Raw genomic sequence first — 23,196 nt, 5'->3', positions numbered from 1 at the left:
GCCGGGCATTTACAAGGGTGGCAGGGATCCAAACTAAGGTCCTTATGCTTGCACACTGGGTGTTTTACCCACCAAGTCATCTCACCAGTACCTCAGCTCTGTGCTGGCTAAGCTTGTCAACTTGACACAAGCTAGAGTTATATAAAAGGTGGGAAGCTCAGTTGAGAAAATGTCTCCAAAAGGTCTCACTATAGGGCATTTTCTTGGTGATTGAACCCATTGTGGGTGGTGCCATCCCTGGGCTGGTGGTTCTGGGTTCTATAAGAAAGCAAGCCAGGGGAAGCAATCCAGTAAGCAGCATCCCTCCATGGCTTCTGCATCAGCCCCTGCCTCCAGGTTCCTACTGTCTGCGAGTTCTTGTCCTGACTTCTTACAAGGGTGAACAGTGATCCAGAAGAGTAAGCCGAATAAATCCTGTCCTCTCTTGCTTTGGTCATGTGTTTTAACACAGCAATTGTAACCTTAACTAAGACACTCTCTCCTTTTGATAAGTAAGATTATTAAATGACTCTGGAGATTGCCTTGGGTGAGATTATAACCTTATAAAGTGGCCAGGCGTGGTGGCGCACACCTTTAATCCCAGCACTCGGGAGGCAGAGGCAGGCGGATTTCTGAGTTCGAGGCCAGTGTGGTCTACAAAGTGAGTGCCAGGACAGCCAGGGCTACACAGAGAAACCCTGTCTCGAAAAAACAAACAAACAAAAAAAACAAAAACAAAAACCCCCCAAAACAAAAAAGGGCTGGTGAGATGGCTCAGCGGGTAAGAGCACTAACTGCTCTTCAGGAGGTCCTGAGTTCAAATCCCAGCAACCACATGGTGGCTCACAACTATCCTTAGTAGCATATGATGCCCTCTTCTGGTGTCTAAAGACAGCTACAATGTACTTACATGTAATAAATCAATTCTTTAAAAAAAAAAGTCTCAAATGCCTTTTAAAAAAAAAGGATGAGTGGCTGTAGCATAATTTAAAACAACAACAACAACAAAAACCCTTATAAAGTAGAAACAGAAGGTACTAAGGTTACACAAGGGAGTTAGAACGTGTCATTTGCTGTCAATTGGGTTTCTGGTGAAATTCCAAGAAAACCACAGGTTTATTGCTGGGAAGGGAGAAAGGCCTTAAACAAATGTTACTTGTTGTGGAATTCTTCAACCTTAGCTGGTAAGAGGCTTCAACCACACTCCTAGGGTCCCCTTTCTCTCCAATGTCCCCCTAATACTCTCTGTATTTCCTGGCTGCTCAGAACCTGTAGAATGGTTTCCAAAATAGATCTTTGTTTCATCTACCTAACTCCTCACAGATCTAAGTTGCTAACAATTCCACTTCCAATAACTTTATTTAATGTAAAAGTTGGGGAGTGTGTGTGTGTGTGTTGTGTATGTGTGTGAGTGTACATGTGTGTCATGGTGCATGTACAGAGGTCAGAGGACAATACTCAGGAGTCTGTTCTCTCCTTCCACCATGGAAGTTCTGAGGTTTGAACTCAGTTGTCATGGCTCCCTGGATTTTTGAGTTTTTGTATTTTTTTAATGGGGTCTTGGTATGCAGCTGTCTTTCCACCTCAGCCTTTCTACACTGAGGCTACAGCTGTGCGTCTCCTCACCTAGGTCTGCTTCCCTTTTTTAAAGAGTAAGAGGGAGCTGAAGAGGTGGTGTAGGCTGCAGTTTCTGTGAAAGCTTGAACATCAGAGTTCGGAACCCCAACAGCCACGAAGAAGCCACGTCTATAGGCTGGGGCTGGGAAATGGACTCCGGAGGAACTTGGAGCTCTCAGGCCAGTTAACCTAGTCTAATCACTGAGCTCTGGTGTAATGAGACCCTGTCTCATAACTTTAGGTGGTTGAAGACTGGAGAGACAGCTCAGCAGTTAAAAGTTTGCAGTAGCAAACCAGGCAGTGGTGGGGCGCACCTCTAGTCCCAGCACCTGGGAGGCAGAGGCAGGTGGACATCTACAAGTTTTGAGGCCAGCCCGGTCTACAGAACTAGTTCCAGGACAGCCAGCGCCACACAGAGAAACCCTGTCTCAACAAAACAGAACAGAACAGAACAGAACAGAACAGAACAGAACAGAACAGAACAGAACAGAACAGAGCAGAGCAGAGCAGAGCAGAACAAAACAAAAGGAGTGCATACTACTCTTGCTGAGGACTGGAATTCAGGTTCTATCTAGCACCCACATGGGCAGCTCACAACTGCCCGGAGGAAGGGACTTCAGCTTAAGGGCCATCCAACCCCTCTAACCTCTGCAGGCACCTGCACTCCTGCATGTACATAATTTAAAATACTAAGATAAAATCACACACACACAGCATTAGGCTTCAAAAAGCACTTTGGTATTTGCCTTCCTATAAGGAGGCCAGGTTTTTGGATGGCTGGTTTCATTTTCCTTCACTTTCCCCCTGGCTTGTTCCAACCTCATCAGATTGGCCTTTTTCTTTCTTTCAGTTCTCCTTTCAGTAGCAACATAGAAAACCCCTGCTTGCTTCAAAGCTGTTGCATGTGGGCTCGGCTCTGAGCAGCGCCCATCACCCACATCCTGCGCTGGACTATCTCAGCTTCATTGACACGTATATTTTCCAGTTTTTGTTCTGTTTTGTTTGTTTGTTTGTATGATTGTTCGTTTTTAAGATAGGGTCTCAATAATGTAGCTCTTGCTGTGCCTGCTTCTTCAACATTGGGGTAAAAGGTGTGTCTTACCATGCCCAGCCTGGTTCTGGTTTTATATGTACACACACACACACACATATATACACATATATATTTGGGTATGTTATCACGTCTATCTGGAAGTCAGAGGATAGCTTGTAGGAATCATTTCTCTCCTTCCACTTGGGTCCTGGAGATCAAACGCAGGCTGTTAAGTTTGGCAGTAAATGTCAGAAATTTGCCTGTCACTCTCTTTTGTTTTTTTTTTTTTTTTTTTTTTATTATATGTGAGTACACTGTAGCTGTCTTCAGACACTCTAGAAGAGGGCGTCAGATCTCATTTCGGGTGGTTGTGAGCCACCATGTGGTTGCTGGGATTTGAACTCTGGACCTTCGGAAGAGCAGTCCGGTGCTCTTACCCACTGAGCCATCTCACCAGCCCCTTGTTTTGTTTTTGAGACAGGGTTTCTCTGTATAGCCCTGGCTGTCCTGGAACTCACTCTGTAGACCAGGATGGCCTCAAACTCAGAAATCCACCTGCCTCTGCCTCCCGAGTGCTGGGATTAAAGGCATGCGCCACCACTACCCAGCTGCATGTCACTCTTACACAAGGCCCACACTAAATCTCTGTAATGTTCCAATTCTAGTGTATGTGCTGCCAAAGTGAGTATTCAGTCTATTTGTTATCTCTCCTGTCAATCTCCCAATGATCTTCATCAGTTTTGTGCTTTTCCTCATCATAGTGCCATGGTTTGAAATTACTGAGGGCCCGGGGCGTACCTCAACCAGGAAGTGCTTGCCTAGCATGCATGAAGCCCTGGGCTCTGTTCCCATCTTTGCATAAAACCTTGCAGGCCTACAGACCAAACACTTGAGAGGTGGAGGCAGGAGGATCAGAAATTCAAGGACATCCTGAGCCCATGTTATGTTTTTTTTTTTTGTTTTTGTTTTTGAGATAGAATCTCATTATATAACCTGCTGGCCTTAAACTCACAGAGGTCTGCTTGTCTCTCTGCCTCCAAGTGCTGAGATTAAAAGCATGAGCCACTCTGCCCGTGCTTTACAAGGCAAGCTAGAGATCAGCCCAGGTTACATGAGATCTGCCTAAAGGAAAGACACACCTACATACCTACCTTGTGTAACCCACTGTAAGCCCCAGAAGGACAGAGGCCTTGTTTTGTCTATAGCTATGACCAGGGACTTTAAGTCATTTTCAGAATAAAACTTCCATATGCCAGGAGCAGGTTTTTGTTTCTCTTTCACAGTCCTCAACCTGAGACATGGAACAGGAACAGCTCAAGCTTTTAATGTCTTTCTTCCCTCACCTGTGAGGGGGATCCACTGTCTGGGAAAGGCAGGACCTGAAGTGTCCGAAGCAAGGGGAAGAGGCTCTGTGTGGGAGAAGGTAGGGTCAAGCTGGAGTTCTGCAGATGAGGGTGTGGGATGCTTACACAGAATAAAAAGTCAAGGTGGCCAATTTTGCCTAAGGAAGCTCAAAAGGGGAACTGAAGGAAGATTGGGGGTGGGGAAGGGGGAGCAGTCCAGAAGAGGGGGGGGGCAGGAAGGCCCTCTGAGCTGCCGCTTACCTTCTGTTTCCCACATCTGCTATAACCAGATCGTATGACGCTATCTCTCAATCCTGCTGAGCCAGAGTGAGCAAAGCACCCCAGTGTGTGTTTGGCCGCTGTCTGTTCTGGTGGAGACCAAATTGCCCTGCCCCTCACTCACTGGGAAACCTTATCTTTGACTCCTTAGAGGATTATATTGATATCCTCTTTAAATATTGACCAAAGATTTACACCTTAATCCCTAAGGCTTTCTCTCCCTAAAGCTGAACATATGGAGAAGTGTCTCTAATAAGTTTTTCCTCATAGATTTAATAATTCTACAACTTTAAGAATCATTTCATTAAAAGATGGAAAAAACAAACAACCAAACCAACAAACAACAAACCAAACCTGGAGTTCCTTTATTCTGCTATTTTTTTTTCCTTTTTAAAAGAAGATTTATTTTTATTTTATAAGTGTTTTGCCAGCTTACATGCATGTGGCATGCATGTATGCCTGGTGCTTGTGGAGGTCAGAAGAGAGTGTTAGATGCTCTAGAAATGAAGTTACAGATAGTTACAGACAGTGTGCATGCTGGACCCTGAACTCAGGTTCTATACAGGAACAAGTGCTCTTAGTCAAGCCTCTCACATCATATTTTTATAGTTATATACACACATATATATGTGTGTGTATATATCATATATGTATATACATACACACACACATATATATATATATACACACATACACACACACATACATACATACACTCACACATATAATTTTTGAGAGTCTTTCTATGTAGTCATGGCTGTCCTAGAACATGCTATGCAGACCAAGCTGGCCATGAACTCACAAAGACCCATCTGCCTCTGCCTCCCAGTGCTGGGATTAAAGCTGTGTACCACCATGCTTGTCCTGACTTGATATAAACATAAGGACACAGACTCAAACCTTAATAATATGTTATTTAAAAATATACTTATGAAAAAAATAAACAAATAAAAGGACAAGAGGCAGAGGCAGGAAGATATCTGTTAGTTCCGAGACCAGCCTGATTTACATAACAAGTTCCAGGACAGCAGGACTACATAGAGACCCTGTCTCAAAAAACCAGGAAAACAAACAAACAAAAACCAAAACCAAAAAAAAAAAAAAAAAAATTCAAAAAATATATCAAGGCACATACTCTAAATCACATACAAATCTACAGAAGTTAGTGGAAAAAAGGAAAGAAAGAAAAGAAAAAGCTTACTGAATAATCCTGATAACCTAGGTTGGCCCTCCCCCCACCCATCATGGTAGAAAAGGAGAACCAGCTACTGCCACATGCTGCCCTCACACACACACCACACAATAAATACAAATGTATAAAAGGTGGTTTAAAAAGTTAATAAAAGGAGGCAGGTGGTAGCTCAAGCCTGTAATTCCTGCACCTGGGAGGCAGACGCAAGAGGGTCGTCAGGGTCATCCTTGGCTACATAGTAAACTTTAAACCAGCCTGGGCAGCCTGGAACACGTGAGATCCTGTCTCAACCAAGGAACAACAAGCAAACAAACAGGAACCCAAAAGTTGATAAAATAAAATTGATGTCATTAATATGACAGGTGGCATTCAAATGGTTTTAAACCACCGGCAAAATACTGGGTCTTTGCCACTGCGCATCTGCAGCATCATTTATTTCCACAGTTTTTTTTTTTTTTTCTTCCCCTCTTTTCTTCATTCTACCATAGTGTCACCTGGTGTCAACATATCCTCCCACACAGAACATGCACATGAACATCCATAGCAGCGTTACAGCGTGTGTGTAGAAACCTTCCAAGTGTCCATCAACAGGCGAGGTGGCCAGAATAGCATTCCTTTAGGAGAAGACAGCAAAACAGTCACTAAGTAGCGCTGGCAGACGTCCCTCGGCCACGGAACAGTTGACAGCAGCGCCTAGTTGGCCCTATTTCCCTCCCGGGCTCACAGAATACTGATTGGCTGAGCTCAGGAAGGGGCAGGGTGAAGCTCAGCGGGACGGGAAGAAGCCCGGTCTCGCGAGATCCTGTTGGTTCCGCATTTCGGCTCTCCGAGCTGTGGGAGGCAGCGCGGAGGAGCCCGCGGTCGGTGCTTGGTCGCGGCGGCTGGAACTCGGTACCAGAGCCCGGCCGTGAAGCTTCGGCAGCCCTGTAGAGCCGCGGACCGTCCTCTGCCTCCCGGTGCCCGCGGCGGCGCCCAGTCTGACAGGGCTGGGGCCACGGCCCCTCGGGCTAGCGAAGATGAGCTTCCTCTTGTGAGTGGGCCGGGCCGGGCCGGGGCGGGGCGGGTGTCGGTCGGCAGGGCCGGGCTGAGGGGCCAAGCGGAGGGCGGAGCCCGACCTAGGGCTGCTCCGGGCCTGCCGCCCCGGGATCGGCTCGCGCCGGAAAATGTGCCGTGCCTCGGTGACCAGACGAGGCTGAGAAAGAAAAGCGCAGGTTCTCAGTGGCTTCGCACAGGTTTGCATTTGGGAAGAGGGCTTTGCTCCTTACAATGTGACTTTTCTCTTAGCCCAGGCGGGGCTTGAACCTGGACTCCTCCTGCCTCTGCTTTCCCAAGGAGCCAGGATACATACAGCCTAGGCCACCAGGACAGGCCTCCTTTAAATGTGGGGGTTTTGTTTTGTTTTGAGAAAGGGTCTTGCTATGTAGCCCAGGCTGGCCTCGAGCCCTCTTAGATGTTGGGATTAAAGGTGGGTGCTTTCATCTCTGCCCACATGTGAATTTTTTTAAAGGTTTTTATTTTTTTGAGAACTTAATAGATGCGTATTTTCATTTCTAACTCCTCCAGTGGCCTTTCATCTCCCATTCAAATTCATGTTCTCTTATCTATATTCTATGCTACGTCTATACAATATACGTAATGAATCCAGTTAGTGTCGTCTGTATGCACTTGGGTGTAGAGCTGACTATTTGATTATGAGTCTATTTGAGCTTGTCCCTGAAAAACCCGACTCTTCCTGTGGACTGCCCATAGCTCTTCAGCCAGGTGAGGTAAATGGAAGTTTTTATTTATAATTTAAACCGATGGACAGTTTTTCCTACTCGTTGGCTATTCTGAATAACGCTGCTGTGAGCCGCTGGTTATAGGTTTTTGGGTATGTGTGTGTGATGGTATCTCCTGGGTCTTAGGTTTTTGCATGTTAGCCTTTGAGGCACTGCCAAGGCTTCTCAAGCCTGCACTGCATTTAACATCCCATTCTCATTGTATGAGTTTTCAGAATTCTTCAGTTCACACATGTCTGGCATTTGCCTCTAATAGATCTGAGTGTGAAGTGGAATTTATGATTTACATTCTCCCAATGACCAGCAATGTTAAGCATCGTGTGTGTGTGTGTGTGTCCGTATTTTGTGTTTTCAGACTATTTGTGGAGTTTATTGAGATCCTTTTCCTATTTTAAAATCAGATTGTTTTTTATTTATTTATTTATTTTTTAAAGATTTATTTATTTATTATATGTAAGTACACTGTAGCTGTCTTCAGACACTCCAGAAGAGGGCGCCAGATCTCGTTGCAGATGGTTGTGAGCCACCATGTGGTTGCTGGGATTTGAACTCTGGACCTTCGGAAGAGCAGTCGGGTGCTCTTACCCACTGAGCCATCTCACCAGCCCTGTTTTTTATTTTGTTAGCATCTGTTAATTGTACAAATTAATGGGTTTCACTGTGACATTTCCACATGTGTATATGGTGCAGTGGTTGTGTCCGTCTGACTTTTTGGTTTGAGTTGTAAGAATTCTTTATGTATTTTGGATATGAATGTCTCATTACATCTGTGACTTCAAATAATTTCTTCCATCCTCAGCGTTATTTTAACTGTTTTGATGGCATCATTTGAAGAATGTAAATGTATTTTTCAAATTTATTTAGTTATTTAGTTGTTTTTTGCTTGTTTGTTTGTTTTTTGAGATAGGGTTTCACAATGTAGCTCTGGCTGTCCTGGAACTATGTAAACCAGGCTGACCTCCCAGAGATCTGCCTGGCTCTCCCTCCAGAGTGCTGGGATTAAAGATGTGTACCAGTATGCCCAGTTTAGGATTTACTTTCATTTTATGAGTATGGGTGTTTTGCCTGTATGTATGTATGTATGTATGTATGTATGTATACCATGTACATCCAGTACCCACGGATGCCAGAAGAGGGCATCAAATCCCATGGGATTGGAGTTGTGGATGGTTGTGAGCCACCATGTGGGTGCTGGGAGCTGTATTCCCCAGTCATCTGCAAGAACAGCAAGTGTTCTTAACTACTGAGCCATCTCTCCAGCCCTTGAAGCACAAACCTCAATTTATAATATGAAGATCTTATTGAATCTTAAGAAATCACTTAATGTTAATTTTCCATATTCAGTTTCCTGTTATTCAGTTTCCTATCTCCATGTGTTCCTGGGGTGATCCTTCTAATGTATGTAGTTCTTTATAAAGTATGATATTTAGTCTAGTACTTTCATAATTCTTTACTTTTTACACTATTTAAAATTTACTTTCACAGGTAAGGTGTAAGTCCACGAGTCTGTTCCCTTCACCTTTTAGATATTGTCACATTCTGATATGTCTTATTTTAATGCTTTTTCTGTTTTGTTGTTGTTTGTGCTTTCTATGGGTTAACAAAATAGACTTTGCTCTAATTTGGTTCTGTAATGTGTTCAGCTATGCTTTGACTCTTTCTTGAATATATGTACCACATTACCTATTTTTACTGCACAGCATTCCATGATGTGGATATACACTCCATATCTACAAGTGCATGGAAGGAGTAGATTTGCATTAAGATGTTGCTATAACAAGCAATAGAATCTATAGTGTGTCCTCCCCACCCCACACCCCTTGGTTAAATGCTCTGGTAAATGGGGATAATAGATTGCCCTATGTAACAAGTTGTGTGTTGCTCCTGCACTAACACTTTTAAATTTTTACTTGTTTGTTTCATATATGTAGATCTGTGAGTGTGGAGTAGGCACACACTGTGTGATGTTATGTCCTGATACACAGAGCATCATAGAAGAGGGCATTGGGGGCCTCCTATTACCTTTCGCCTCTTCTTTAAGGCAAGGTATCTTTTTGAACTTGAAAACTCCTTTTTTTATCCCCACTAGACTGGAAGCCAGCAAGTTCCAGAGATCCTCCTTGTCTTAGTGTTGTGTTGCTGTGAAGAGACACAAGAACAGGGCTACTCTTACAAAGGAAAGCATTTAATTTGGGCTTGCTTACAGTTTCAGAGGTTTAGTTCGTTGGCATCATGGTGGGGAGCATGGTAGCATACCTGTTGACATGGTGCTGGAGAAGTAACTGGGAGTTCAGTATTGGAACTGCAGGAAGAGACAGACAGACTGGTACTGGGCTTTTTTTTTTTTTTTTTTTTAATATTTTTATTACATATTTTCCTCAATTACATTTCCAATACTATCCCAAAAGTCCCCCATAGCGCCCCCCACTTCCCTACCCACCCATTCCCATTCTTTTGGCCCTGGCATTCCCCTATATTGGGGCATATAAAGTTTGCAAGTCCAATGGGCCTCTCTTTCCATTGATGGCCGACTAGGCCATCTTTCCATACATATGCAGCTAGAGACAAGAGCTCCAGGGTTCTGGTTAGTACATCATGTTGTTCCAACAATAGGGTTGCAGATCCCTTTAGCTCCTTGGGTACTTTCTCTAGCTTCTCCATTGGGAGCCCTGTGATACATCCAATAGCTGACTGTGAACATCCACTCCTGTGTTTGGGTACTGGGCTTTTGAAACCCCAAACCCAGCCCCAGTGACACACTTCCTCCAACAAGTCCATCCCTTGTAATCCTTACAAATAGTGCCACTCCCTAAGTATTTAAATACACGATCCTATGGGGCTAGTCTCATTCACACTGTCACATCCCCATCTCCTTCCCTATTACCACAGAAGTAACACTTCACATTGTTCATACAACATATAAGCCTCTCATTTTTGCATTTATCAGTCGTTTTTAGTTGACCTTACTCATTTCTTGACAGTGTTCTCCCTGAGAGGTACCCTAAAGCACTAGCATTTCCTAGAGGCGGATTGCAGGTGGTCTTTATGTTGTGCAGCAAGTGCTCTTAACTAGACAGTCATCTATTCAGTCTATGCTCTTGCTTTTATAGAGGGGTGTGTGTGTGTGTGTGTCTGGAGCCCAGGGCCTCCTTAATGCTGGGCAAACGTTTGACACTGCTGCATTCTTTTTTGTCATCATCCCCTCTTCCATCTTGGCCTTATTTAGGGAGTACTTTTTATTGATCAGCTTATTTATTCCAATATTTATTTATTTGTGTGTGTGTGTGTGTGTGTGTGTGTATGTAAAAACAATACATGTTCTTAACTGCTTAGCCATCTTTCCAGTCCCTTTATAGAGCCGTTTATACACTTAAAATGCCAGTCTTCTTTCATTCCTAAAACTTCATACCTTTTTACCTTTAACCCAACAGCAGCAGCCGCTCTTCGAAAACATTCAAACCAAAGAAGAATATTCCTGAAGGGTCCCATCAGTATGAACTCTTAAAGCATGCAGAGGCGACTCTCGGAAGTGGCAATCTGAGGCAAGCTGTTATGTTGCCTGAGGGAGAGGACCTCAATGAATGGATTGCTGTTAATAGTAAGTTTTTTTTTTTTAAACATTAACTTGTAGATTTATAGAGTTTGCTAAAATCTCATTTAATGAATTTTCTTTTATAGGTATAGTTATTGTAATATAACAGCTATCTATAAAATACATTTAGACTTTACCTGTCAAAGGCCTTGGTTTTGTGGTTGAGTGGAGACACTTGAAGTGCTGAGTGCTTTCTTGGTGAGAATATCGTCAAGAAATGAGTAAGGCCACCTAAAAAAGTGCATGCACGGGGGAGACTTACATGTCTGAACAATGTGAAGAACTACTTTTTAGGGAAACCCTGTTTTTGATTTTACTCAAATTATCAAGTTTGGGCTGGAAAAATAGGTCAGTGGTTAGGACTACACGCTCTTCTTGAAGAGGACACAGTTTGTCTCCCAGCACCCTAGGGGCAGCTCACAACTGCCTGTAACTCTAGCTGTAGGGAATCCAGCAGCCTCTTCTGGACTCACATGGACAAACCCACACACAGATACTGAAGTTGAACCACTTTAAACGTGTCCCCGGCTAGCTTACAAATAAGTGAGACTCAGACTATGATTATTTGGCTTTGACAATTACTGGGGGGTAACCCCTAATTACTTTTCTAACTGCTGGCTTGGCTACCTCCCCAGGGGTATACCCCACATACTTTCTCCTGGCCCATCTCCTCTGGAGGCAGCTTCCTCCCCTCTTCCTCCTCGTCTTGATTCTCTACCCCAACCAGGTAACTCAGAACCTACCCACCTCTCCAGTAATTGGCTATTGCCAAGTTTTATGTAACCAATTTCAAACTAAGGACAAGGTTTGTACAACAAAAGCTTGTAAATGTGAGAATTCACTCATAGGCCTTGACCTTCTGCTACAGAATTTAGCATTACAATCCACAGCAACAGACCAAACCTCAACAGATACAAATCATAATTTAATTTTTTTTTAATGAAATCTCAGATTGTTATTGTGAAGGCATGTGTTGGCCTCCTGCAGTTTTAGATTTTTCTTTGAGGTTTAATTATTCTAAAGTGTCTATTGAAACCTTTTGGTTTCTGGCCATCAAGATGGTTCAGCTGGTAAAGATACTTGCTGCCAAGCCTGAGTTCATCCCTGGAGTCCACGTGATGGAAGAGGGGATTGACTCCTGGAGATTGTCTTCTGACACACACACACACACACACACACACACACACACACACAAAATACTTTTGGTTCCAGAATTCCTGTATTCCCATAAAAATTACTGGGACGGCTGGTGAGATGGCTCAGTGTGCTTGTACTGCTCTTATGGAGGACGAGAATTTAGTTCCCACCCACATCAGGAGTCTATGATTCCAACTCCTGGAGGGTCCAACATCTCTAGCCTGAATTCATGTGCAAAGTCCACTCCCCCTCCCACCCCCCAGTAAAAAATAGGTCTTAAAAAACATTACTGAGCACAGCAAAGAACTGTTTGTTTGTTTTTGGGTTTTTTGTTTGTTTTGAGACAGGGTTACTCCGTGTAGCCCTGGATGTCCTGGAACTCACTCTGTTAGACCAGGCTGCCCTCAAATTCACAAAGATCACCTCCCTCTGCCTCCTGAGTGCTGAGATTAAAGGTGTATGCCAGCATTGCCTAGCTGAGAATTTTTTTCTTAATCCATTTTTTAAAAAAGATTTATTTATTATATGTAAGTACACCGTAGCTGTTCCTCTCTCTCTGGCCCCGCTTACTCCAGCCTTCATCCATTTTTGAAGAAACTTGGAAAGCCCTAGTTTTTTTCAGGTACTCTTTTAGACAAGATCATAGCATTTTGGAAAAATGTTCCAAGTCTTAATACTTTTCTTTATACCCGTCCCTCCTCCTCATCGTCTGGATCTAGCAGAGGCGCCTTTGGAAGATCCTCCCTGACTCCTTCAGTCCTTCCAGATGTTACCTTTTCTCTGACCTTCTAGAGCTTACTGTTGGCTGGGTCCCATCTTCTGTCTAGTAATACTCATATTTTAAACTCTTCTGTTACCATAGACCCCATATGAGGTACTCGACTCAGTCCTTTTTGAGTGGTCTTCAGTATGCTGGAGGCCTCCATGCTGGCTCTGAAGCAGATGTTTGAAATGTACAAGACAGCTTGTACCTTCTCTTTCCTAACAAATAGTAGTATGTTGTAGTTTAGGTTGGTAAGCTATGGCTCTTTCAACTCCTTGGTCTAATCAAATAATATATTCCAGTGACTTGTTAGGTACTAGTAAATTAGCTCCAGTGTTTTCAGTCAGTTGGACATGGTAATGTGCTCCTGTAGTTCTAGTTGCTCAGGAGGCTGAGAGAGGAGGATTGCATGAGCCCAGTTGTTCAAGACTAGCCTGGGCAACATAGACCCCATTTTTCCTTTTGCTGAGAGGTCTATTTGGTTTGTCATGATTTATGTAGTAGTCACTTGACACGGTTGTCACTTTGTCTCTGCAGCTGTGGATTTCTTCAATCAGATCAACATGTTGTATGGAACCATTACAGAGTTCTGCACTGAGGCAAGCTGCCCAGTCATGTCAGCAGGTCCCAGGTATGTGTCTGATCTGTTAAATAGGCATTCCGATTGCTTTCTTTTATTTTATAACTGTTAAATACTAAATAATAAAGACTTATCTGTTTATTCACATAGAGCTAATTCTGTTTCTGAGTTCTTTTTTCTTTTTTCTTTATTTTTTTAAAGATTTATTTATTATTATATCTAAGTACACTGTAGCTGTCTTCAAATGCACCAGAAGAGGGCATCAGATCTTATTAAGGATGGTTGTGAGCCACCATGTGGTTGCTGGGATTTGAACTCATGACCTTTGGAAGAGCAGTCAGTGCTCTTACCCACTGAGTCATCTCTCCAGCCCTGTTTCTGAGTTCTTAATTACTCAGCAGTAGCTCTTCCTGTTAACTACTTAGGTATATGAGTACTCAGTATTTAATATTTATATTATAATTATATTCTAATTGTATAAAATTTAGCTGGGTGTGGTGGTGCACGCCTTTAATCCTAGCACTCGGGAGGCAGAGGCAGGTGGATTTCTGAGTTCCAGGACAGCCAGGGCTATACAGAGAAACCCTGTCTCAACCAAAAAGAAATATATATATACAAGATGTATTACATGAAGCTTCTAAGGACTGACTGAAGAAAAAAGTAAGATGCAAGGTAGGAATGCTGTTAAAAGCCTCCATTTTCCAAGATTTTTCGAGACAGGGTTCTCTGTGTAGCCCTGGCTGTCCTGGAACTTACTCTGTAGACCAGGCTGGCCTCAAATTCAGAAATCCGCCTGCCTCTGCCTCCCGAGTGCTGGGATTAAAGGCGTGAGCCACCACGCCCGGCCCACTTTTCTTTTTAAAGAGTTTAATTTCTTACAAGTGGTCTTAAAATATTTGCTCATTTTTTTTTTCTGGTGCCTGTATAGTGTTAAGGAAAGCAGCTGCAAATCCCGGAGTAGCATCTGCCTTAAAGAAAGATGCGATGTGTGTGTGTGTGTGTGTGTGTGTGTGTGTGTTTTAAATAGGCTGACAGTTTCCTGTGACTGTTTTCTAAAGGTTTAGCTTATGTATATGAGTACACTGTCACTGTCTTCAGACCTCTGGAAGAGCAGTCAGTGCTCTTACTGCTGAGCCATCTCTCCAGCCCCCTTCCTATAACTTCTTAAAGTCACATAAAATTCCCATGGACAGCGTGTGAACCTGCTTTGATTACAGGTTGTCCGAGTTAAGGTTTTAACAGCTGTCATTAACATTTTGTTGTTCTCGGCAGGTATGAATACCATTGGGCAGATGGCACTAATATTAAAAAGCCAATTAAGTGTTCTGCACCAAAATACATTGACTACTTGATGACTTGGGTTCAGGATCAGCTTGATGACGAAACTCTTTTTCCTTCTAAGATTGGTAAGTCAACCCCGTGGAGCAGACTTTCTTGTGAGTGATGACTGAAATCTTTAAGTGTGCTATTACTTTATATCAGTTTAGCAGAGAAGGCCACGTCCTGCAAAGAACTTGTATCCATGTATTCCCCCAGCATACCAACTTGTTTTCTTCACACCAGTTCATACTTACTTTTTAATCTTTTCCAGTTTGATTACATTGGATTTGTTTTAAAATAAAAAGTATTTTATGTATGTGGTGTGCTGTGCCACAGCATATGTGTGCAGGTCAGACAACTTCTTAGATTTGATCCTTCTACCTTTACATGGTTTTTTATCTGTGTTTCAAGACAGGGTCTTACTATGCAGCCTTGGCTTTCCTGGCATTCACTATGAGACCAGGTTTGATGATTCACAAACATCCCCCTAACCCTGCCTCTGCCTCTGCACTGCTGGGAATAAAGGTGTGTGTCACTGTGTCCAGCCTTTACATGAGTTTTGAAGATCTAATTCAGGTCATTTGGCTTTCATGGCAAGCACCAAACTCACTGAGCCATGCCACTAAACCTAAACTTTTTTTTTTGTTTTGTTTTTTGTTTTTTTTTTTGTTTTTTTTGACACAGAGTTTCTCTGTATAGCCCTGGCTGTCCTGGAACTTACTTTGTAGACCAGGCTGGCCTCGAACTCAGAAATTCGCCTGCCTCTGCCTCCCGAGTGCTGGAATTAAAGGTGTGCGCCACCACGCCGGGCTCTAAACTTTTGTTTTAATATCCATCTAAAAATACTGACAAAGGGGCCAGCATGATGGCTCAGTAAGTAGAAGTACTTACTACCAAGCCTGGTGGCCTGAGTTGGATCTCTGAGACCTACATGGTGGATGGAGGTTGTCCTCTGACCTCCACATGTGCCTTACAGCACGTGCATAGGTATATGTCTGCTCTTGCACACACACTGATGAGATGAAATACTTTTTGTTTCATTTATGTGTTCTGTTGTGTTTATGTCCTTTGTCTGTTATAGGTGTTTGGTCTTTGTCATACAAGCTGTATGTTTTCTTCCCCTGGGGTACCTTGATCTTATTCATGGAGTGTTTTGCAGTATACACTTCTCTTATTTTGCTCAGCTCCTTTCAGATGTGGGTTGTTTCATTGTTGCTTTTTGTGGTGCTAGGGATTGAAGCCTGGCCTCCTGTGTGTTAGGTGTGTGTGCTGCCCTGAGCTCTGTTTGAGCCCTGGATTACATTTTGACAGTGAGAAAGTTATTACTTCTTTTGTGGTTGGGCTTAGACCCAGGGTCCCTCACATGGTTGAACTTTACCTTCTACTAAGTTACACCCCAGCTTCTCCATTTCTTTTTAAAAATGTTGTGCTAGGAGAACATTTCTGTTTTGCTACTATTTTTGGTTTTGGTATGGTACTGAAAAGTGAAGTCAGCCTGCCTGCAGTTCCTAGGGCTCTGCATAGCTTCTTCCCAGATTCTTCCTGTGCTCCTCGGTGTAGTCTGAGCAGAGGCACTGCTGGGAGAAACACATCAAGTGTTTGTACTTAGGCTGGAGTTAGGGAACATGGTGGAACATACCTGCAATCCCAACACTCCTGAGGCTGAGGCAGGAGGATTGCTGGAAGTTCAAGGCTAGTCTGTGTTATAGAGTGAGTCCTCATTTGATTTTTTTTTTTTTTTTTTTTTTTTTTTTTGGTTTTTCGAGGCAGGGTTTCTCTGTGTAGCCTTGGCTGTCCTGGAACTCACTCTGTAGACCAGGCTGGCCTCGAACTCAGAAATCCACCTGCCTCTGCCTCCCGAGTGCTGGGATTAAAGGCGTGCGCCACCACGCCCAGCTTGAGACCTCATTTGAAAGAAACAAAAAAACCCAACAAAACAAAAAACCCACCAGATTTGACTTAATAACATTCTTTTATTTCCTTGTATTTCCTTTCTCACAGACAATTACACATTCACTCCACTTGAGTATGTTCTATTAAATTCAGTTTAGCAAGTACTTAGATTAAAGTTGTTCACATATTTACTAAGTTATTTTTATGAGGGAAGATCTCATTTAGCTCAGTTTGGCTTTGAATTCCCTGTGTAGCTGAGTATGACCAACACCCCATCTTTCCATCTCTAGCTCCCTCTTGTAGAGGTTATAAAATCTCACCACCATGCCCAGCAGAATCCTCCTTTCCCTCAGCCTCTCATACTACTGTAATAGTTCTGGGTTCCTTTACTTTCCTCCTCATTCGGCTGTTGCCAGTGTTGTAATGTTTGCTTTTACTCACTCTGTAGACCAGGCTGGCCTGGAACTCAGAAATCCACCTGCCTCTGCCTCCCGAGTGCTGGGATCAAAGGCGTGCACCACCACTGACCGGCGTTCCTCTTCTTTTAAGAAAGATTTATTCATTCATTTATATATTTATTTAGTTATTTATTTATATGAGACACACCAGAAGAGTGCATAGGATTCCATTACAGATGGTTGTGAGCCACCATGTGGTTGCTGGGAATTGAACTCATGACCTCTGGAAGAGCAGTCAGTGCTCTTAACCACTGATCCATCTCTCCAGCCCCCTTAGCATATCTTAAGTCATTAGCAAGATGGGAATTTTAAGCGAAAAGATGTTAAAACCTGCTTTTTTGGTATTTTGTATTAAAATTCTGCTCTGAGAAACCAGTCATAAACTTCAGTATAATGTTTGAAAAGTTAGTTTAACCAAGACTAGGAGGAGTTGGGAATACCATAAAAATATATAAGATGAGCCAGGCCTGGTGGCGCACGCCTTTAATCCTAGCACTTGGGAGGCAGAGGCAGGTGGATTTCTGAGTTCAGGGCCAGCCTGGTCTACAGAGTGAGTTCCAGGACAGCCAGGGCTACACAGAGAAACCCTGTCTCAACCAAAAAGAAATATATATATACAAGATGTATTACATGAAGCTTCTAAGGGCTGACTGAAGAAAAAAGTAAGATGCAAGGTAGGAATGCTGTTAAAAGCCTCCATTTTCTGAGAGGTTCGAGGGTGTTTAAAGTGTTTGTGAGGAACTGGTTTTTGAAGCTGACTTTTTGTTGGGCCTGGGACTCACTGTGGAGTTCATGGACTCTCAGAGATCCACCTGTCTCTGCCTTAAATTAAAGGCAAGCACCAGTTGCTTGGCAGGCAGATGCCTTCTTAGTTTTTCTTAATGTTGGTTTACGTAGCTAGTACTGGCTCGCTGGCATTCTCCTGTCTATAAAGGATTTGGTTCTGTTAGCCAAACTTGTCCAGAGTGTAGCCACTTGTCCATGGCTACTGCTTGGAGAGTTTTCTACTCCTCCCAGTTTTTCTCAAGAGGTATTTCTTTTTTTTTCTGAGAAGGAAAGAGGCCCCTTTGTTCTGTTTCAGGAAGGATCACCCCCTTCTAGGATACAGGAAAATGAAGACTTACTTTCCAGAGTAATGTAGAAGATGAGATATTCTCTACCTACATAGATGATGGTAAAGACTTGATACCACTTAAATGTGGTATCTGTTTAGGATACCCATTTGTTTAGGAAATTCTCCATTCCTAATTTTTTTCCCTATTACAGATGACAAAAGTGATAATTTATAGTCAACGTGTGTATTCTTGTTGCATTTGATCTTAGAGAAACACTTTGATATTAAACAACCAACACATTCATTTGAACTGTGATCCAGCAGCCTCTATCCGTATGCTACTGTTGTAGACAGTCAGTGTGGTGTGTGAAGAATACTTAGTTTGGGATTTCCCTTGCTTTGTGAATGTGTAAGCTTGTGTGCTACAGTTGCTCTGGGTAGCATCAAGACTTGCTGCATTCTGATTTGACAAAAGACTTATAGGTGTGTATTCGATTACAGGTGTCCCTTTTCCCAAAAACTTTATGTCTGTGGCAAAGACTATTCTGAAGCGTCTCTTCAGGGTTTATGCCCATATTTACCACCAGCACTTTGACTCCGTGATGCAGCTGCAGGAGGAGGCCCACCTCAACACCTCCTTTAAGCACTTTATTTTCTTTGTTCAGGTAGGTGAGTCATTGATCTCTGGGCCTTGGACTTGGACCTTGATAACTTAGTAAAAATCGTCTTATTTATCGATGTAGAATGTGTAACTTTAAGCTGTGTTCTGTTCCCGTTTTGTCCTCTTCATCACACTGTTTCATTGATTAATGAAGCAGTATAGAAGGGCAGTGTCTCTGGGATGCAGAGGTGGCTCAGCAGTTAAGAACACATCCAGTTACTGCTGAGGACCTGGATTCAGTTCCCAGAACCCGCATCAGGAGGCTCACAGTAGGCTGTAGGAATCCAGCATCCTTGTCTAGTTTCTGCAGACACATGTATGCATGTGGTTCACATAAACTCATGAAAGCTCATGTATACAACCAAAATAGATAACTGAATCTTAAAAAAACAGGGGGGGGAGGGGAGGCAGCATCCCACTGGGGCCTGCTGCCTAGGGCTTTCCTTGGTCATCCAGGTTTGTGGCCTGTTGAGCCTGTGAGCACTAACAGAATTAGAACTTTAAAAGATCAAATAAAGGTATTTGGAAAAGAGACAAAGAATTAACAGACCATGATGCCGTATCTCGCTAATCCTAGCCAGACCTTGTTTCAAAAAACCAGAAAAGAAAGCTGGAGAGACAGATGGCTCAGCAGTAAAGAGCACTTTCTGCTCTTGCAGAGGACTTGAGTTCATTTTCTAGCACCTGCATTGGGGAGCTCACACTCACCTCAGCTCAAGAAATCCTGATACCTACTTCTGTTCTCTTCAGATACCCCAATACGTATGGCAAATACATGCGCCCGCAAACACACACACACACACACACACACAGATTAAACTATTTTAAAAAGCAGGAAAAAAAAGGACTTCTTTTTAGAGCAATTCTGATGTAAATTATCATTTTATAGTAGAGAAAACTGGTAGCTTTTTAGTGATTATTGTGTATTGTGGCTCTGTGTACAGTGTAAAGGCTATACCAACTTAATGTTTTTCTTTTTCCTTCTGAGACTGTATGCCTTGTGTATGCACACTTATGTATGTTCATGTGTATGTATAAAACTAAAAGCTGACTTCTCATGAGGTAGCTATTATCAAAGGTTTAGTGTGTCATTTTCAGGTCATTTCTGTATAAACTCATATATTTCATTTTGGTGTTTAGCACAATGATGAGCTACAGTGTCTCTCATCCCTCACAGTTGGTTAGGAAGGGAGCCTGATGTCCCAGTATTGTAAAAGTCACAAGTCATGTGTTGGTCTTTCTGGGGCCCAGTCACACCTGGTGATTTTACGGATCACCAGATACTGTTGACACTATAGAGATTCCAGGATTTTAGGAGCTGTGTGTCAGGAGATGGGGAGGAAGACCAGCATATGTCATAACATATATGTATGTAGGTATGTGTCTGTGCATGTGGGTACACACGTAGATGGAAGCCAGAAGTCAGCACTGAGCATCTCCCAACACTGGGCATTACTGGTTCAGCTAGACTCATGGCCAGCAAGCTCTAGGGATCCTCCTGTGTCTACCTCCCCAGCACCATGGTCACAGTACTGTGTCTGGCTTTCTTGTGTGACAAGCATTTTACTAACCAAGCCTTCTCCTTAGCCGCACTTGTTTTAAAAATGACTAAAAACAGTTATTTTATATATCATAAAGGTCATTTCTTTCAGATTTCAGAAAACTAGGTTTAGGAAGCTCATTTCTGAAAAGTATGTAAGAGTTTCAATTTTGGTTCATTATTCCGTTTTTCTTTTCTTTGTAGGAGTTTAATCTGATTGATAGGCGTGAGTTGGCACCACTTCAGGAATTAATTGAGAAGCTTGGATCTAAAGACAGATAAATGTTTCTTCTAGAACACAGTTATGCTCTCCTTCTATCTACTGCTAGCACTCTCTCATTGCTGTCTGGTATGGACTAAGTGATACTGACTACAAGAAACCAGGATCAAAAGATCCATATTGTGTCTGCAGAGAAAATTGTCCCAAAGGTAGGTTGGCCAGATAGCTTCAGAACAATCCAACGACAACAGCTAAATCCGAGGTGCTGTGTGGCCACCCTGTTTCTGCTAGTGTCCTTCTTTGTTTTAGCCCATGACTCACCTGTCGTTTGTTGCTCAGCTTTGTTTAAGAAAATGATTTTTTTCCGTGTGACAACATAATGGACATTAAGAATTTTCAGCAGCAACTTACTAGTAAGTTTCTAGAACAAATGTCTTAACACAGATCAGTTTGCTTTGTGTTCTGTTTCTAAATCCCAACGGTTAGAGCTGTTTTACCTTGGATAGCCTTTGGTTCACATTGGTATACTGATGTTTTATAGGCAAGAGTGTATGGTTTTTAGCTAGGCATGATGGTCCATGCCTGTTACCTGACAACTGTGGAGGCAGAGGAGAGGATCTCACATTTGAAGCTGGTTTGAGCTACATTGTGAAACTGTTGCTAAAAAAAAGTTTGTTTTACAAAATCCACAAGGCATAAATCACAGGCATATATGGACTGAGATAACCAAAGTTGTTTTAAATGACTTTATTTTCTAAACTTGTTTGGGATTGTCTTCATGACTAGATGAGGCGAGTGCATGGCTTCTGACGGTGCCTTGCAGGTTCTCATTTGAGACTCCACACTCAGATTAATTTCCTATGTAGCTTGGGGCAGAGATCAAAACAACTTTCAAAACTCTGTGACACGCTTGGGCCTTAAAGCCACTGTTTGCATTGCTGTCCCCTTGCAGTCCTGAGGGACATAGAAAAGTATTCAGATGACTTGATTATTTCCTAATGATTCCATGTTTTTATTGCAACTTGAAACTTCTGTTTCTGTACAGAAGTGCACAGACTTCATGGCAATAGGATGAAGGTCAAAACCACAGAATAGCTTGTGAGGGGTGGGGGTGTTGTGTGTGTGTGACAGCAGGTCTCCTTGGGCCTGTTAGAGCTGGAGACCCAGCAAAGAGTGAGTTGATAGTAACTTGGCTTCATTCTGCGCACAGGCTGCAGTGACCTCTAGAGCTTCTATCCTACTTGTCTTTGTATCAAAACTTGAATTTTTCCTCATCCTGTCAGGATAAAAGACTCCTCTACTCGGGAAGTGCCTGCTTTTCATGTGGTCCTCAGATCTAGTCAGCTCTGGCTGCCTCCTCAGATGTACATGACATCCCAGGGATTCTGGACACTTGCCCAACAGGCAGAGCTGGAGTTATCAGCGTTGTGTGTCAGAGCTGGGACTTACACAGTGCTCAATGGCCTCCTATATGGCTTTATAAAAGTTAGAGTTGATGAGGGTTTTGTTATTTATTTTGATTCTACTAGACTATACTGGAAAGTATTGCTTAGAAACTCCAGTTTTAATAACTCATTTTCAGTATGTTCTTAAGTATACTCAGAATTTCAAAGGAACTGTTTTGACTTTACTTTGCCTGAAATCACATATCAATGTTAGAGGAATTCAAGTTGGAATACTGATTTAGGAGAGAAAGGATAGCTTGGAAACAGCTCACAACCCAGGAATATGCAGAGGTCCAGATATCAGCTGTTGTGCAAGTGTCTGACCATCATCTGCAGACAGGCTTCTAGATGACACCAAGGATGCATCACCCCTCAACCCCAGACTCCATTTACTTTGATATGCTTTAGTCTCTGAGGAATGAAATTCTCTTTCTCAACCAGGGCCCAGTCATTTTTATGAATTCTGACACTCTCAAATCAAAGGTTGCTCTTTTCTCTGCATGTGATTCAGGGATAGAAATGCCCTCTCCATGACTGAGCTCCAATGGATAAGTGCTAAGATACGGAGGAGGCAGCTCACTAGTGGAATATAAAGCAAAGTCTTGTTGGTGAAAAAGAGTGTCTCCACTTTCTGTTGTGTCCCTCTCTTTTCCTTCTGTCTTTTAAAATGAGAACAGTGCTACACTCCCAAGCCAACCTGCCTTAATCAGTGTGCACACATTGCACTGTTGCTCACCTCTGAGGCAAAAACATGAGAAGAGGCTGTCTTTCTGTCTTTGGCTAGAGGGACGATTTGTAACATCTGAAGAAATCAGTCTGTCCTGGGTTTATCTGCCTACTCTCCTGCTCCCCACAGCTGGAGTCAGCTGTCCTGTCTGATTCTGCTCCCTGAACTGTATTGCAGTCGCTTCCAATTGCCTGGAGAATTCTGCTTTAGCCCTGTGGTGCTTTAACTTCCAGGACTTTGGAAAACTTGGATATTGGGGGCTGGAGAGATGGCACATTGTTTAAAGAATTGGCTGTTCTTCCGAAGGACTTGGGTTCAATTCCTAGCACCTGTATGGTGGCTCATAAGTGTGTGTAACTCAATTCCAGTGGATACAACTCCCTCATACAAACATGCATGCAGGACAAACACCAATGCACATTAAATTAAAAAAAAAAAAAAAGAAAAAAAAAAAGAAGCCGTAGACAATGACAGACTATAAAATATAGTCATACTTCCTTGTGGTACATTTTTTGTGTTAACAGCTACTAGACTGTTATTCTGCTGACTGAATAAAGTGACTTACCAGCAGCCAGTTAGCCAGCA

General features: G+C 42.8%; 1 protein-coding gene across 3 annotated transcripts; it reads left to right on the top strand.

The window, feature by feature from the left end:
• Positions 1 to 6,256: 6,256 nt before the first annotated feature.
• On the top strand, positions 6,257 to 23,068 carry Mob1a (MOB kinase activator 1A). Of its 3 annotated transcripts, none has more exons than XM_029478641.2 (6): positions 6,257 to 6,473; positions 10,656 to 10,819; positions 13,251 to 13,344; positions 14,566 to 14,699; positions 18,520 to 18,683; positions 20,424 to 23,068. In XM_029478641.2, the coding sequence occupies exons 1-6, from the start codon at positions 6,460 to 6,462 to the stop codon at positions 20,499 to 20,501; spliced, it is 648 nt and encodes a 215-aa protein (XP_029334501.1). In that variant the 5' UTR covers positions 6,257 to 6,459; the 3' UTR covers positions 20,502 to 23,068. The 3 variants fall into 3 exon arrangements, with proteins under 3 accessions (XP_029334501.1, XP_021020521.1, XP_085696634.1); XM_021164862.3 differs by having other exon boundaries at positions 10,653 to 10,819; XM_085840508.1 differs by lacking the exon at positions 6,257 to 6,473 and adding an exon at positions 6,660 to 6,675 and having other exon boundaries at positions 10,653 to 10,819.
• Positions 23,069 to 23,196: the final 128 nt, after the last annotated feature.

The sequence above is a fragment of the Mus caroli genome, unplaced genomic scaffold (genome assembly GCF_978045245.1).
Source record: "Mus caroli unplaced genomic scaffold, Mus_caroli_1 scaffold_7, whole genome shotgun sequence".
NCBI lineage: Eukaryota > Metazoa > Chordata > Mammalia > Rodentia > Muridae > Mus > Mus caroli.
This window is presented reverse-complemented; position numbering and strand designations above follow the sequence as displayed.